The following is a 17,663-nucleotide window of genomic DNA, read 5'->3' on the forward strand; positions in this document are numbered from 1 at the left end:
CCACGCGTAAAATCAGTAGTCTGGAAAAATAATCTCAAAACAATGCATTAAAAGCAAAGAAAGTGCATGTCAAGATATTTGAATATAACACGAAGAAACTGCATGCAAGATATCTTACACAATTTTTTTTTTTTTTTTCTAGCATAAAGCCAGGCTTCAAATTCTTTAACAAAACTAGAGAGAGGGATCATATTATACTTGCAGGTAACACACAAAACAATTGATCATTATAAGATCACAAAAAATAAATAAGAGATGATAATCTTTCCTTAGATGGTCACATCAAGTGCTTTTTATAAAGCCAGGCTTCAAATTCTTTAACAAGACTAGAGAGAGGGATCATATTATACTTACAGGCAAAACACAAAACAATTGATAATTATAAGATCACAAAAAATAAATAAGAGATGATAATCTTTCTTTAGATGGTCACATCAACGGCTTTTCTCAATAAACGATGAAAATCCATAAGAACTAAAAGATTTGCCACACCGACCAAAGTTACCAGCAATATTGGTATAGGGGTAATTAGTAAGGTGATATTCGGTCTGTGTTAACGCAGGCCAGAAGGATGTCCAGATTGGTCGACCATGGAATAGGGGTGGGAAACAGGGCAGGTTGGACAGGCCCCATGGAGCCCGATTATTGGGCAAAGGTCACCTGATCGGGACCCAACCAGAGCCGGGTCGAGGTCCAAGTCATACATATATATTTATATAGGAAAAATCTTAATAGCGTGAATTTGAATAGCATTTAACCCCACAACAAACATAGCATATCTATTGCGGTTTGTATTGAAAAACCGCAACGGCCCTACAACAATCTTTGTGGGATCCCGTGTTTTTTTACGTGAAAAAGCCTCAGTGGCAATCTTTTTATCCACAATCTGAAAAAAATCAAACTGCACTGAGCCTATCGACGAAAATACTGTTCATTTTCGCCCATAGGCATTATAGTCTAACAGGTCAGGTCCCAATCCATTCAACCCAGATCCATCCTGGGTCTAGATCTAGCTTAGACGCAGTGAGGATCATGGAATACCCTATGGTGTACAATATATACCACAGGTATATGGTATCCGATCCCCTTAACATGAACACTCCATGCATTCATGGAATCGAAGGGGATAGTTCATTTTGAGAATGGAATCGAAAGGGATAGTTCATTTTTAGAATTCAAAGATATCATCCAACTTGTGATCATCAATAGAAAATGTACACCTAAATATACATAGAAATACAGTCCATGCTACTTCAAATATTCGTTTTTTCTTCTTCCTTTTTTTTTTTTTTTTGTTGTGGGCCCCGGATATCAGACTGTAAGAGATGCACCATTATCTTGTGCAGTAAGACCTAGTATCAAAGTAGTAGCATTTGGAGCCCTGATGAAATAAGGAGAAGACCCAAGTCAGCTCTTTTTCACAAATTATTCAGGGGAAACATGAGAAAGAATTAGAAATTACCAAGCATAACATTTTTACACAAGGATATCCAGAACAATGCATATGTGATAATAGAAAGATATTCAGGAAAACAAATCAATAACAGTAGCAGTTGGATGATAACAGTTTAAGACATTTAGAGTAAGAAAAGGGAACGTTATGGAGATGGCCTACCATCGCTTCAGGTTCATCCAAAATTTGCATCTGTTTTTCTATTTATTTATTTTTTAGGTGAGTGTGTTGATTATGAATGGAATTTCCCTCAAACAACTTAACAAAGAAGCAAAAGAGAGAAGTTTGTTGAAATATGGCATATTTTTATGATAGGATATTCTAACTTGAAGATAGAGAGCATCACAAAAGGGCCAAGGTGTCTCAAAATTATTTAATAACTATTTAACATCTTACCCATTTCCAACTATTCCAGCTGATGATCATGTGTATTTTAATGGGCTTTTTGAAATTAAATCAAAAGAAATTGGTAAAAAATTATCATCTCTTAAATGCATTTTGACAAATTTCCATATATACGATTTGTATTTTAGGAGACTCTTAAGATATAAAGGTCTCTTTCATTCAATGTAACCATGTCTTTTATTTACATGGGACTCCTTTATACAGAGGTATCTCTCTCCTTGGTCAAGATTTACACCTACTTTTTAGTAACAACACCCATATGTGCAATCAGACCATTCATCTATGTATATGATTGGTCTGGATTATATGAACAGGCGTGGTTCCTAAAAAATGTAACAGTTGCAATAACTAATATCTTGATTATAACTGTTTGCTAAGTATAATCAGTTAAGACATTCACAGATATTTTTGAACTGAAAAATCTCTAGAAATACCAAGGCAAGCAAAGTACCCGAAAGCCGAATGCAAATACTAGAAACCACATAAACAAGTAAATGATTAAAAAAAACTAAAAGATAAGGTGGAATTACCATGATTCTGGAGATGGATATACAGCGGCAGAAGAACCAAAGCAAGAGGCAAGCATATCAGTGTTTATTACACCAGGATTAAGTGCAACAACTGCCAATCCAAATGGCAGCTCCTTAGCTACTGAACCTGTCAGACCCTCAATAGCCCATTTCGAAGCACAATAAGGCGCAACCTGACAATTAAAAGTATGATACAAATTACAAAGCTTTTCTTTTTTCAACTTAAAGCCTTGCTTACATGAACCTTACCAAGCTCTAGTAGAGCTATAACCTGGTGCTGGTCCCGCCTACGCAGAGTTCCGGGAGGGGTGAGCTGGAGATGGTCCTAACCTTTGTCTATTTATGCACAAAGTGTCCGCTCTCAGGACTTGAACCCGCGCTGTTGCGCTGGCTACCTGAGCTTTTTACCATCACACCAAGTGACGGCCCCTTCTTAACAAGATCTGGTAAATTATATAATTTATTTTCTATAGCTTTGCAAGCTATAGTAAATTATATATTTTATTAAAAAAAAGTTGTCATAAAATCTAAGAAAAGAGAGATTTCATTGCGTAATTAAAAAGATGGTCATCAGCAACTCAAATTTAAAGTGCAGCTGAGTATAAGGTAGCTTTTGCAGCAAACTTTCAAGAAACCAAATGCCTTTCCACTAGACAAAAGCCTAAGGGACTTGAAAATCAAACATTAATTTGAAGCCTCATGATGTGTCATGACACCTCATGCACTGACATAGATGCACAAAGCTTGATTCTCGAAGCCTCCCAAATGCAACCGTGCACGCACACACAGTGTCTATTAGAGCCCATTTAACTAGATTTTTGTGATCCCTTCCATAGGATCAAAGGGTTTTTGTAATTTCCAAACCTCAAAACACTTTTCTTTCTACATTTTTATTAGAATTTAGCACAAAGAGCGTCTTTGAATAAACAAGAAATATTCATGACAGAACTGATTACCTCTGCAGCTGAAGACCTTCCCCAACCAGAGGATAAGTTAACAATGAGCCCTTTCTTGTTTTGTATCATAAAGGGCAAGAAGTGACGTAATATGTTGGCTGTACCTTTCACATTAGTATCAAGGACAGCATCAAACTCCTCCGAAGAAATTTCCCATATTTTGTTGTTTTTGTTGATAGTACCAGCATTGTTTACTGGGCAAAAACAATAAATTTCAGTTGGGGTCTAGTGTACCATCACTAAGGGATGACCAGGAGAAAGCATAACTGTAAATAAACATATCACGTACATCCATATTTCTATTAGAGCATATTACTACAATATTTGATATTGAAAAACTATAGCACTCAACTCGTTTATGAAATATGGTACAAAGCCAGGGACTCCATCTTTCGCCTTCAACGACAGACAACAAGATCATTCATACATGCCATGTAAATGCCAGTACTCAGGAACTACAATTAATAGTCACCAACCTAATTCAAAAACGGGTGGTGGATGCTCCAACGGAGTACCATATAGCAGAGACACATTGTGTGTGGTTTGCTTTCCCTTCAAGCGGTTAAGCAGCAAATCAGCTTAGCCATTTCATGATTAATGGTTAATACAGCCATATGTCATTACATATTGTATTGAATTGTATGAACCATATAAATTTATAGTATAAAAACTTAAATATGGAAGCATCAGTCATCAGACATTTACATACTTGTTAAACATCTTAATGCTTACAAATTCATCTATCCCAAATTCTTTAAAATGACAGGACATCATAACCAAAAGATTTTGACTTCAAAATTAATTTTCATAATCATATACCGCAAAAGTAAATTAAAAAAAATACTAACGAAAGATCAACCCTTCAATAATTTAGAGCATTAGGATTTCAGAGATTTGAAATCTGAAGTCCTTGCTGAACCTACGTAAGTACAACCTTCAATACTTATTGTTCCAATTAGTCATGAATAGATTAAATCACTTACTTTTTCCACAAATTTCATTCTTTTCAATAATGTGACTTTTTCCACAAATTTCATTCTTTTGAATAATAAGAAATTAGTCAGTATTGAAAACTACACAAGATCATCAAGCTTCACGATCATGACATAAATATTCCAATTATAAAACAAAAATAATTATATACAAACTCTGTTTAGATAAGGGAGCCCCTTTCTACCACCTGACCTTTCGATACCTTTCTCCTTTGTAGTTTGTACCTCTTTTGGTTGCATTCTTCATGCAGCTTGGTTGAACACTCCTCTTATCATTATCTATTATAGAAAACCTTTTTTTTTTTTTGGTAAGAAATAGTTATTATTTTGATGGACAATAGATGAAGTGGCTTAAACTTTAAGAGTAAACTATAAACAAAAATTAATAGAATTGGCTTACAAAGAGCAATAGATCAATCAACAATATCATTCATCTTGAAGCACAAACACCAAAATATTCACCAAGCATCCAAAGAAGATATCGCTATAGTCTCATCATACAACTTGTACCATACATGTTAGAACATTCACGAGTAATTGTCATTAAGGTCACAAAAAAAGTTCCAAAAGCCATTATGCCTTACAGTTCAATAACTTGCTAGTCAAAAAAAAACATTCATCTACAGGATAGAAAAAAAAAAAAGGGAGGAACAATCACACTAAGAAAAAGAACCATAAATAAATGTACGAGCAAACACCTATTATATCAGGTATACCCTTGGTGTCCACCATGACCTTTGCTAACTCCGCCACACTACTATCCGACCTCTACAATAAACATAACACTAATAAGATCCCACATGCATGTTGCAGCCAAAGAAAAATCAACTTCAGATACTACAAATAACAAAAGAAAACTAAAAAAGTAAAATGGAGAACAAAAATTGAAAAAATCCACAGCAACAAGAGATGAAACACCAGAAATTAAGATCAAAACATGGTATCAATCTAGAAAACTTGCATTCCAAAAGATGATCAGGCCCACCATAAAACAATGTGGATTACTTCATATGTTATTCAAATGGCAGAAACAATACTTGCTTTCTTATATCTCAAACTTTCAAAAAAACACAGGAATATACAGTGTTTGATTGTAACATGCCCCTTATAAGGCGGGGCCCTCTACATATCTGTAGTCATGTGCCAAGGAGGACTACAAACAAAGGAAATCAAATAGACATTTTGAAGGCATCCAAAACAGGAAATACCATTTAAAGGATGTGTATGCTGCAACTTCCCTACCAATATATACTTCTCCCATTAATGACTTCAGCATTTATTAAAAAATTAATTGGCCTGATAACTTATTATTTCACCCAAATTAAAAGAAAACATGTAATTACATATGTTCCCTTGCCACAAGATTGGTGACGATGAAATTGATCACTAGAAAAACCACTACCTAATAACCCAGATTCGTCCCACCACCCCTATATCACATTGGTCTAAATAGATCACATTGCAAACACCGACACCCCAGTCTTTCCTAAGTGCCACAACTCAAAATGGGAAAACTTTCCAGAGTTTCAGATGTAATCATTATCCAGGGCTTACATGTATTTTTGGTGCCTCTTTAGCAAGGTAAAAGGAAAAAAAGAAATCCTTTAAAAAGAAAAATAAATCCTTTAAAATCCTTCAATAATCAGTAAATTGATGGTATTGGTAGTATGAATTTCATTTTTTAACATTTAGCTATATAATATTAAATGGTAACTATGGAAACTTGCATGTTTAATAGAATTATTTCTCCTTTTTATAATCATTATAGCATTTCACTCAGTGTAGACAGCAAAGTTTTTCACATTACGTGTAAGCTCTTGATGTTGATCACCATAGAACATGTCCAAGCAATCTCCAGCAAAAGAACAGTCAAATTAATGGAGCATCCATTTTATACCCTGCAAACCATTACAAAATACTTATACCGCTCAAAATAAATTGACAATTTCTAAGGGTCCTTTTATATCACCCCAAGACGGTCATTTATATCCTTAGAAAATGACATAAATTGACCATATACAAAATAAAAAAAATTGCAACTTCATCACCATCATTGGAGCCTTAACCCAACTATTTGGGGTCGACCACATGAATCCTCTTTTACTACTTTGCTCTATCAAGGGCCATACCTTTAAACCATAAGTCCCCATATCTTTTCTCACTACTTCCATCCATATCTTTTTGAGCCTTTCCCTTGCCCTTTTAGAACCTTCTTCTTGAACTAAATCGCACCTCCTAACCAGTGTTGTATTGGGTCTACATTGTACATGGTCAGCCCGCCTAAGTCTACTTTCTCTCATCTTATTGCCTATTAAATCCACACCTAAGTTCCCTCGAATGTATTCATTTTGAATTCTATTCTTTCTTGTCTGGCCATTCATCAATCTCAACAACCTCATCTCAGCTACACTCATCCTATGGGTATGTTGTTTCTTGACTTCCCAACATTTTATACCATAAAACAAAGCTGGTCTCACAGTATTCCTATAGAACTTCCCCTTCAAATTCATTGGCATACAGCAATCACATAAAACTTCGTTTGTACATCTCCACTTCGCCCACCTAGCTCTATTCTATGTGCACCATCTTCTCCAATCTTTATTTTCCTAAATTATCAACTCAAGATATTGGAATACTTTTTTTTAATATTTTTGACCATCAATCTTAACTACTTCTTCATTTCTACTCTTATTATTACTAAACTTACATTCCATATATTATGTCTTAGTGCGCCTAATTTTGAAACCTTTAGAGTCTAGAGCATCCCTTCAAAGTTTTAACTGTGTTGGCGCCGCTTTTAGTCTCATCGATCAAAATTATGTAATCTGCAAATAACATACACTGGGCCTAGTTAACTCCTCCATAACTAAAATAAAAGAGATATCGGCTCAACGAAGAGCCGTGATGTATACCTATTATCACTGAAAACTTACTTGTCTTTCCACTAGTTGTCTGCAAACTAGGTGGCGCTCCCTCGTACATACCTCTCACCATGCCAACATAGAATCTAGAGACTCCTTTTTTTTCCAACACCCACCAAATTAGATCTCTAGGTACCATATTGTAAGCTTTCTCTGAATCAATAAAGACCATGTGGAGGTCTTTTCCCTTCTCCATGAACTTCTCAATCAATTGCTTATGTAGGAAAATAGCTTCAATTGTTGACATTGCTGGCATAAAACCGAATTGATTTTTTGATATATTCGCTTCATGCCTCAGTTATTGCTCAATCATTCTCTCCCACAGTTTCATAGTGTGGCTCATAAGTTTGATCCTTGATAGTTTGCACAATATTGTATGTCTCCTTCGTTTATAAATAGGTACTACAGTACTTTTCCTTTATACGTCTGGTATTTTCTTTCTTCTTAACACCTTGTTGAATAGTTTACTTTGCTCGTCCGATACAACGTGTTGCTCATGAGGAACGCCTTAACATGAGCAAAAAACATAGATTCAGGATTCATAAAAAGTTGAAGCAAAGTTTTACACCAGATGCCTAACTAACACAACCCTCCTCCGTTACGCAGGCTTGGGACCAGCATGTTCGGCAAGGGGCCGACCAAGGAAGAGTTAAAAAACAAAAAAAAATAGTTGCAACGCACACTTGAAATTTGAAATATTATATATTGAAACAAGATACACACACATCTCTAATGGCCCAGATTGAAGCTCCGGAAACAAATGGCTAGCATTATTTCTCACACATGTATGCTATGATACAAAGGCATTGATATGTGTCAACTTCGGACTAGACTGTATAGACACATCTAATGGCCAGATTGAAGCCATGGAAATTGAAGGCCAGCATCACATATTGAATTTTTTTTTTTTATGACGAAACAGGAGTTTAATGGACACTAAACTTCGCATACATGTATCCTATGATGCAAAAGCACTGACATGTGCATCAACTTCTGACTAGACTATGAGTGTTAGAAAAACCAGCCCTAAATTTGCCCTTTTAGACACAACACAACACACCACACCATCTAAAGAGAGGGGAGGTGAATTTTATGCAACATTAGTACTTCTATAGCAAGATTTCATGAACAAAGGTAGAAGTTTCTAAAGCATCAAATACGGATGTCGTATCCTTAGTGTGTTGAGACACGCAAAAAGCCATAGAGACATGTGCCCATGTATGCCTTGCTCCACATAAAATTAGAAGTAATGGATATGAACCAAAAATGCTTCCCATAATCGATGAATGCAGGCCATCCAGATCGCCTCCTCTCCTTCAAATTAGGCCATCGAGCCTACAGTGTTCTATAGGTCAGGAGGCTCATAGGAAAACAAGCTTACAATGCTCCTTATATATATATATATATATATATATATATGAAAATGAAAAAGGCACTCATGAGTGAACTTCTAAAATATTTCACTCAAGGTTCATCATCGTCTAAAGTCCATTAGACGGTCATGACTATCTAACAGTATTTGAATTTTAATATTTTTTATTTATTAGATTAACATCAAATTTTGTATGTATGTGCATCTCAATGAGGCACAAGTAAACAAAATATAAAAAAATTCAAACCACAAAAATGACCAAATTATCCGTAGTTATATTTTAGGGGTATTTTTATCATTTTATTTTTCAATAATTACATCATGATATTTTATTTTCGTGCGAATTTGTTAGAGGTACACATACCCCAAATTTTAGATAAATCGAATTCATAGAAAAAATATTGAAATTCAAATACTATTGGATAGTAGTGGTCATCTTATTTGTTACTAGTCCATCTCCTTTTTTGCTCTGGACCTCTGCAGGTGCACTCTTTGTTTCTTTTGTACAGTTTCTCTCTTGTAATTGGGCGCATCTTATAAGCACTCCATTTTGCATAGTTTATGTCCTGTAATTGGGTGTCTTATAAGACCTCCATTTTTTGTACAGGACCACTGCTACGTGGCCTATTTTTTGGTCGAGAGACCTGGTCTGTGGGTACTCTTGGCTGTTACTGATGTACACTTCTTCTTTTAGCAATACAAGTAGTTAACTTCCTCAAAACAATAAAAATCGTGGTCGTCTTATGGACTTTGGATGCTAATGAACCATGAGTGAGGTGCTGTAGAAATTCATTCAAGTGTTTGTAAAGTGTCATCCACACACACACATACAATGATTAGGAACTCCCCTCAGTTAAGGGACTCCACCCTTGGCCAAGACAAGTTACTTAGTCATGTCCTATACAAGGCCAAAAGCCCTAGATAAATTAGAAAAAGTAAAAATAAAATAAAATGACGCTAATAAAAGTTAAATAAAACCAAAAACAACTTTGAAAACACCAAATAAGCTTTAAAAAGTATTAAAATAAAATATAAAATTAGGGATTATGCTAAAAAAACTCACCAATCTTTGCAAAAAATTCCAAATTACATATAAAAAATTTATAGAACAATCCCCTATTTTTACATTTTTTGGGATTTTTTGAATTTTTTTTATGTACCCTGAGTTGTATACACAACTCATGGCAATTTTGCCTACCCATAGGGCAGGCCGAGTTACTAGCCCTAAGTCCACTTCCAAGACGGCTCGAGCGAGTCCCGTAACACTATATAATATATGTATACACATATATAAATGATTCACAGCAGAGGAAATTCCTAAGGCAGTTATGGACCTTGACAAGGACAAGCCCCAGGGCCAGATGGCCTCCCCATTGTTAATTTTCACAACTTTTGGAGTGTAGTAACCCCAGATGTTCTTGCTTTCTTTAATGAATTCTATCAATGGGGTCGCCTAAACTTAGCTATGAACTGTACCTTAATTTTCCTCATCCCAAGATAGAGGGGGCCTAAAAAATGAGAGATTTTCAACCAATTGGCCTCCATAATTCCTTGTACAAGATTTTGGCAAAGGTCCTTGCCTCGCATCTCCAAAAAGTTCTTGGAAAATGATATCTATCTCCCAATCGGCTTTGTCGCTAATAAGCAAATGCTGGATGGTATGGCACATGAGACCATACATTTTATGTCCTTCAATGGTGAGAAGGGTTTAGTCATTGAGTTAGATTGGGAAAAGGTTTATGATCATGTGGACTGGGATTTGCTCAATGAACTTCAGCAACATGTGTTTCAGTAGTAGGTGGAGGTCTTGGATTTGGGATTGTATCTCCAACCCCTCATTCTCTGTTATGACTAATAGTTATCTGGTTGGTTTTATCGCTAGTTATAGTGGGCTGAGACAAGCTGACCCCAGTCTCCCATCTTGTTCACCTTCATCGGGGAACACTTTTCTAGATCCATCTCTAGATTGTAAACCTTAGTTCGCTTACGGGTTTTAGAACTTCAGCTATCCACCCTACTATTTCCCACCTATTGTACGCTAACAACACCTTAATCATATGTGGTACTGCCCCAATCCAATTGAACCTCTGGATTTTTCTCAGAACCTTTGAAATTTCCACAAGGATGAAGGTCAACATGACCAAAATTAAGATGTTGGAAGTTAAGATGGCGAACTCCGAAATCAGTCTACTTGCCGATAACCTAGGTTGTAGGACTGATAGCTTCCCAGCTAACTATCTTGGACTTCCCAGACTTAGAAAACATTTTTTGGACAACGTTTTGGAGAAGTTTAACAGGAAGCTAGCCAAGTGGAAGGGCAGGGTCCTTTCTCTCAAGGGTAGAATAACTCTCAACAAGGCCACTTTGGCTAATATTCCTATCTACAGATGTCCCTCTCCTAAATTCCCTCTTCTATGCCCCTGCAGTTGGATAAGCTCATGGGAAATTTATTTCAGGCAAGGCCATTGAGGGTCATAAGTTTCACCTTGATGCTTGGGAAAGAATTTGTAAGCTAAAAGGCTAGGAGGCTTAGCGATCGGAGGATCAAAGAGAATAATTACCCTCATTGGGCAACTGATGGTGGAAATTCACAAGACCTGATGACATCCTTCAGAAGTAGATGATCCAAGCCAAGTATGGTCCCAATACTCTTAGATACAGAACCTCCGCAGCCTGAACATTATCGCCGGGAGCAAGACGGCTGTTAGGAATAACATTAGATTTAAGGTTGGTAATGGGGAACGACTCAGATTTTGGAAAGAGTTGAATGGGAGTAGTGCCCTTGGAAATCTGTTGTTCCTCCCTTATACTATTGCCTCTTCTATGTAGAGAAATTGAAATCCTTCAATCCTTGTCTCATGCCTTCTTTCCCCCCACAGGCGAGGACACTCTAATTTAGTCTCCTTCCCCCCAAGTAAATTTGATGCCTCCTTTTATTCTATTCTTGCCCCCTCTACGAAGTCCCTCTCCTTCTCAAATAGGTTCATAGTTACCAAATCTCTCACCGAAGGCCACGACCCCGATTTGGAACCTTGATTCAACAATTCCGACTAAGAATCTTCACGAAACCCGTTTTCGTGAAATCTAGAATCTTGATTCCTTATTTTAAAAATCTCGATTTCCATACTTATAAAATCTCATTTTCAATATTTGCTGATTTTCAATTCTGCAATTGGTGAATCTCAATTCTACACTTGTTGAAACTAGTTAGTTTCACATTTACTGAAATTCTACCACTCCCCCCCCCCCCCCCATCTTTTCTTTTTTTTTTTTGCTTTTTTATGAGAAGTGATGATTACAAGTTTTCAAGGCATCAAAGTACTCGAGCTAAACATCCAATCTCAAGCTATAGTCATCTTTTTTGGCATGAAATAACCAATAGGAACCAAAATGGTGGCCCACTTTTTTTACTTAATTCTTCAAAATATGCATGGAATTGATCCAAAGGGAAGACTGCAACTCCAAGATGTTAGAAATAATGTAAACGTGCATGTGTGGCATGTCGGTCAATGAATGGCATTGAAACATGTATTGTTTCCCTCTCAGTTCCCTCTCAATTCCAAAGATGTCGAAATCTCGACTCCATAAATGAAGAAATCTCGATTCCATATTGGTCAATTCTAGCTAGGTCGGAAACTATTCCAAAGAACCAGGAATCTAAATTCTATCTATGTAGGGATCTTGATTCTATTTTAGTCTAATCTTGATTCCTAAACATAAGAATCTTGTCCCCCACGTACGGACGTCGATATCAAAAACAAGAACGTTCTAGGCGGCGATTTTGCTCTTCCAATTCCTAAATTGAATTAATTTCTGAATCGCTTCACGTAACTATGAATAGGATATGGTTGTTTGTTCCTATACCACACAAGTTCCAAGCTTTTGTGTGGATTCTTTCTTAAGGGAAGCCACTCCCCATTGACAAGCTCCAAAGAGAGGGCCTGCCAATGCCAAACCAATGTACTCTATATCAAGAAGAGCAATCTGCCTCCCACTTGTTTCTCCATTGTCGAGTAACATACTCTCTCTAGTCGTATTCCCTCCAACTTTTCAGCCTTCAATGGGCTACCCCTCCTTCCATACCATAGTTGTTTTTGGCTTTCCTGTTCCCCCTTTTTCTTAAAAGTGATAGGAATTTGTGGATCATAGGAGTCTTCACCCTCTTTTGGGCGATTTGGAAGGAGAGGAATGCAAGAATCCTTCGTAGTACATCAAGACAATTCCATTCTCTCAAAGATTCCTTACTCTCAGACATTTATTTTTGGGCTACAAAATAATTCTAGCATATTGTAATATTACAATCTCCCATGCCCTTCATGATTAGGAGACTTTATTGTCTTGGCCAATATCTCACCTAGACTTAGCAGTGTAGGTTCCTCAAACTCGATACTGATGGCTTTCCTCAAACTCGATACTGATGGCTCCTCCCTAGGTAACCAAGGTTTCCTCTCTTTCTCAGGCTCCATAGGCGTCACCGACTGTACTAAGGCTAAAGCAGTGGCTTTACTTAAAGGCATAAAGAGAGTCATTCATCTAGTATCCCAACACTATGGTCTTTCAGTTGAGGTTGATTCAAGAAATGTCATAGCCTGGGCATTTAATGACATTCAGCCCCTTTGGACGTTATCATGTATTTTTTAACATATATCTTTTCTGTGCAGAAGAATCCTAGTGACCTTCAAACATATCCTCAGAGAAGCCAATTCTACTTTAGATAGACTGGCTCAAGAAGGCGCTCAAGAATTAGTAAGAATAAATGTCAGCCCCATATGACTTCTTTCTCTCTGTGTCTTTCCGCATAATATACCATCATTCCTCTCTCTCTCTCTCTCTCTCTCTCTCTCTCTCTCTCACACACACACACACACAATTTCGACCCTTTTGTCACACTCCTAGCCTACGAATCCTTTACTCTTTACCTTTTCTCTTACCCTTACCACTACCAAAGAAAAAAGAAGGAAAACAAATGAGAAAAAAAAAGAACAAAAACAAATTATAGAAGGGGGAATAGAAAACACAAAACTTTAGGTTGTTATGTAGGATATTCGGGGAATAGAAGACATAAAAATTTCACTCTTTCTTTCTCCCCTCCTTTACAATTACTTTACTTTTTCATGTTCTCTTTAACTGTATTGATGTAACTTCTTTATGTATCTTCTTTTTCCCTCTTTTCTCTTCTCTTTGCTCTCATATTCTTCCTTTCTTTTCTTTACATTCTCACTAACTCAGACTTCACCACTACCTCATTTCTCTCGTTCTTCTGTTCTTCTCCTAGTTCTTTTTCCTTTATTTTTTTTTGGGGGAGTACACACATATAATCCTTTCCTCAAAAAACAAGTAGCGTGATGATAAATATATATATATATATATATATATATATATATATAGGAATATGTTTTAATAGGGCTGCAGCCCTATCAAAGAAAGTAAAGCATCACTTTAACATTCACCGAGAATTGCAGTTCTGACATCTAAAAACCTTCAAATCGATCACCTCGGTCTTGACCATTATGATTGTGAAAAAAAATAGGATTTTAAGCCCTAAAAATAGTGCACATTGTAATACATTATATAAACACTCCATTTCACCCTAAAAATAAGTGTTCATAGATTCACAAGATCTGTACTATTTTTTTAGCTTCAAATTTTACAATCGGTGTTGGAAATTTATTTTAGAGAAATCATGGGAATTTCTGATGCCCAAAGTGCTTTCCAAACAAGGATTCACGGTGAGGTTTACTTTGTTTTCATAAAGCCTAGGCCTTATATAAACTATATGCATATGTGCACTTTGTGTGTGTAATGAAAATATGAGATGTGTATATAAATATATAGGCGATTTAACTATGAATCTTCAAGATGAGACCTTGTAGTTTATCTTATTTGCGGATGACATAGTTTTGATTGATGAGACTATTAACACAAAGTTAGAACCTCGGAAGTTTGCTTTAGAATCTAAAAGTTTTAAATTAACCAGATTAAGATCATATGTGGAATGCAAGTTTAGTAATAATAGGAGTAGAAACGATGAATTAGTTAAAATTGATAGTCGTGAAGTAATTAAAATATATTATTTTCGATATCTTGGGTCGATTATCTTTAAAAAATGAGAGATTGAGGAAGATGTTACTCATAAAATTAGAGTTGGGTGGATGATGTGGGAATGTGTTTCTAGAGTTTATGTGATCGTCCCATACCAATGAAACTGAAGATGAAATTCTAAGGACGGTTATAAGACCCGTCATGCTCTATCGGACAGAATATTGGGCAGTCAAAAAACAACATAATATCCATACAATAAGTGTAGTTGAGATGAACGAGTGGAAAGACAAGGAAGGATAAAATAATATATTCGTGTGAACTCATGGTGAGCTCCAATAGGCGATAAAATGAGGGAAAGTAGATTTTAGTAGAGCATCGACCTAGACCAGAACTGATTAAGTAGGGTGATTAAATTCAAGTGGAATGATCTAAAAGAAGAGCTAAGGGGAAGGACATAGATGGAAGTAGTAAGAAAAGATATGGTGGGTCTCACTGAGAGTATGGCCCATGATCGAGAGGAATGGCACAGCAAGACTAGTGTAACCAGAGAGTATGGCCCATGAACGAGAGGAACGGCACCGCCCCAAGACTAGTGTAACCTGATGATGATGAAAATGAAATTAACAAGTAAAGCAATGAAAATCATTGCCATGAGAACAAAATAACAAAGCCCATAAATAATAAATAAATAATTAAACGATTGAAAATGATGATTCCAGAAGGTTCCACTAACCACATCGGCAAGCACGAAAAGATGCTTGGAAGGATCATCAGGCGATAGTTGGGTAGAGAGAGAATGGAGCTTTTCCTGACTTCTGGAGCACCCAACAATGGTGTGGCCCCTTTTGGCCATTTCTAGAGCGAGAGCGCGCCCGAGCCCTCTGCTAACGCCCGTTATCAGCACCAGCTTTGCTGACCCGCCAGAGCTCAACGCGTTCACCATCTTATTATGGCCAGAGAGAGAGGGATTGGGTTGTGTTCTTAGTTATCGAAAAGGGGGAGAGAGAGAGACAGAGGGATTGGATTTTGTTCCCTGCAATCAAAAATGTCAGATAGAGAAGGGATTGGAATTTATTCCCAGTTACCACAAAATGAGAGAGAGAGAGAGAGAGATGGGTCTTGGGCAGTTGGAAGAGAGAGACGAGAGCTTGGAGCCAGGCGGAAAGGATGGGCCTTTTTGGCGGGAGGGAGAAGCGTTATGCGGGTAAAAACTTGTAGAACAGAGGAACCAGGCGACTGAGTTTTTAGAGAGAGAGACTCAGTTCTACAGAGAGAGACTTGAGTGAGATGGAGAAACCGACCCAGCGAGAGGCGCCACTCCCTTTCGGAAACGTCGGTTGCATATTCGAGGGAGGGGCCCAAAGATCTCATGCTCCGGGTGGAGCATAGTGTCCATTTACTTTCTTGGGCAAAACTCAATATTTTCCCAAATAAAAAGTTTATATAAACCCTTACAAACTTTTTTTGATGCTCAAATATCTTTAAATTGATCATCTCGACTTCAAGATACATGGTCATAAAAAAAAAAAAGTTTTCAAGTTTTGGAAATAATGTATATTTTAATATATTTTTTGGACCATTAATTTTTAAGATTTTCAAATTTTTATAGATTTACTCAATCTACAATATTTTTGAAGCTTTACATTTTATAATTAAATATGAAAATATATTTTAAGACTATCACAAAAAATTTCAATATTGAAAGATAATTCTCAATACTATTTAAGATGCATTTTACTTTGATTGTTTAGAGCCTAGGCTTTATACAAACCGCACATTTTTTAGAAATGAAAAAGTTTATACAAGGATGCAACCTTATAATGTACAACTACGGATGCACTTCAAAAATCGATCGGAAAACGTAGTTTTAATGTTGAAAAAACATTTGATTGATTATCTCGACATCAAGATGTATGGCCATGAAAAATAAAAAGGTTTTTAAGTCTCATAAATAGTGCATTTTACAATATATTATCTACATTGCCCATTTTCAAGATTTTCATATGTTTATAAATCTACTTGATTTTAACCATTTTTTAAATTTAAAATTTTATAATTAGCTATAAAAATAGATTTTGAGATAATCCTAATAACATTTTACATCAAAATTATATACCTTGATAAAATTTGAAGGTGCACCTTACCTCTACAGCTATGGATACATCTATATGCCAATTGTACCCTTTTAGAAGGCTTAATTGTTTTGACAAAATCTTTTAAGAGAAATGATCCTATAGGACCCCTCTCCCATCCATGTGTGCAGGATCCCAAATGATCACTATTAAATTTAGCATGGATCTCTAAAAAAATCAAGTTTCACACTCATATGATAACTTTTATAGATATCCATGTCAAATTTAATGGTGATTCTTTTGGGTCCTACACACATGGGTGGGAGAAAATCCTATAGGATCATTACTCGTCTTTTAAATCCCATACTGTATGTCAATTGAAAATTTTTGTAACGCCTTAATATCAATAGAAGTTGTCTAATTTTTTAAAGGTGAAATTCAAGTGTTAAAAAACTCAAAACTATGGAAAAAATAAATTCTTTTGAATATAATCATCTATGATTCTAGGTGGCTCCCAAACTTTCAAATCAATAAATATTCCATTATTAGATCTCTATGAGACCGAGTAATCGTACAAAATTCCTCTAGCGAGAGCATAAAATACACACTCGAGGGACAATAAACCATGATCAACAAAACCATATGAGCCCATGCTTGTAAGTATTTGATACCTTCCAATGCCAATGTGGGGGGCAAAAAACAAACATTTGGTTGTGGAGTTCTTACACGTTTATGGTGGTGGGCCACTTTGGATTCAATTGTTATCTTTAAATTTGCATGCATATGGATCCCATTGGGTGATGATCATCATCATACCTTTTTTCGAACTAATTGAGGTCGACTATTTCGAATCCTGGTTGGTCATTCTGCATACTCTCATGAGGTCATGAGTTTCCATATCTATTATCACTACTTCCAAC

At 36.2% G+C, this 17,663-nt stretch overlaps 1 protein-coding gene across 4 annotated transcripts; it reads right to left on the reverse strand.

Annotated features, from left to right (window-relative positions):
* Positions 1-1,134: 1,134 nt before the first annotated feature.
* LOC18427746 (NAD(P)-binding Rossmann-fold superfamily protein) lies at positions 1,135-15,905 on the reverse strand. 4 transcript variants are annotated; one of them, XR_016043771.1, is made up of 6 exons: positions 15,405-15,905; positions 5,053-5,104; positions 3,345-3,538; positions 2,638-2,870; positions 2,389-2,561; positions 1,135-1,381 (listed from the first exon to the last, which is right to left on the reverse strand). XR_016043771.1 is itself a non-coding variant. In XM_011622687.3 (5 exons), exons 1-5 carry the CDS (start codon positions 15,612-15,614, stop codon positions 1,312-1,314), a joined length of 699 nt encoding a protein of 232 aa, XP_011620989.1. In that variant the 5' UTR covers positions 15,615-15,905; the 3' UTR covers positions 1,135-1,311. The 4 variants fall into 4 exon arrangements, 2 of the variants coding, with proteins under 2 accessions (XP_011620989.1, XP_006836855.1); XR_016043770.1 differs by having other exon boundaries at positions 5,035-5,104; XM_011622687.3 differs by lacking the exon at positions 2,638-2,870.
* Between the last annotated feature and the right edge of the window lie 1,758 nt (positions 15,906-17,663).

The sequence above is a fragment of the Amborella trichopoda genome, chromosome 11 (assembly GCF_054954075.1).
Source record: "Amborella trichopoda isolate Santa Cruz 75 chromosome 11, AtrichopodaSantaCruz75HAP2 v2.0, whole genome shotgun sequence".
Lineage (NCBI taxonomy): Eukaryota > Viridiplantae > Streptophyta > Magnoliopsida > Amborellales > Amborellaceae > Amborella > Amborella trichopoda.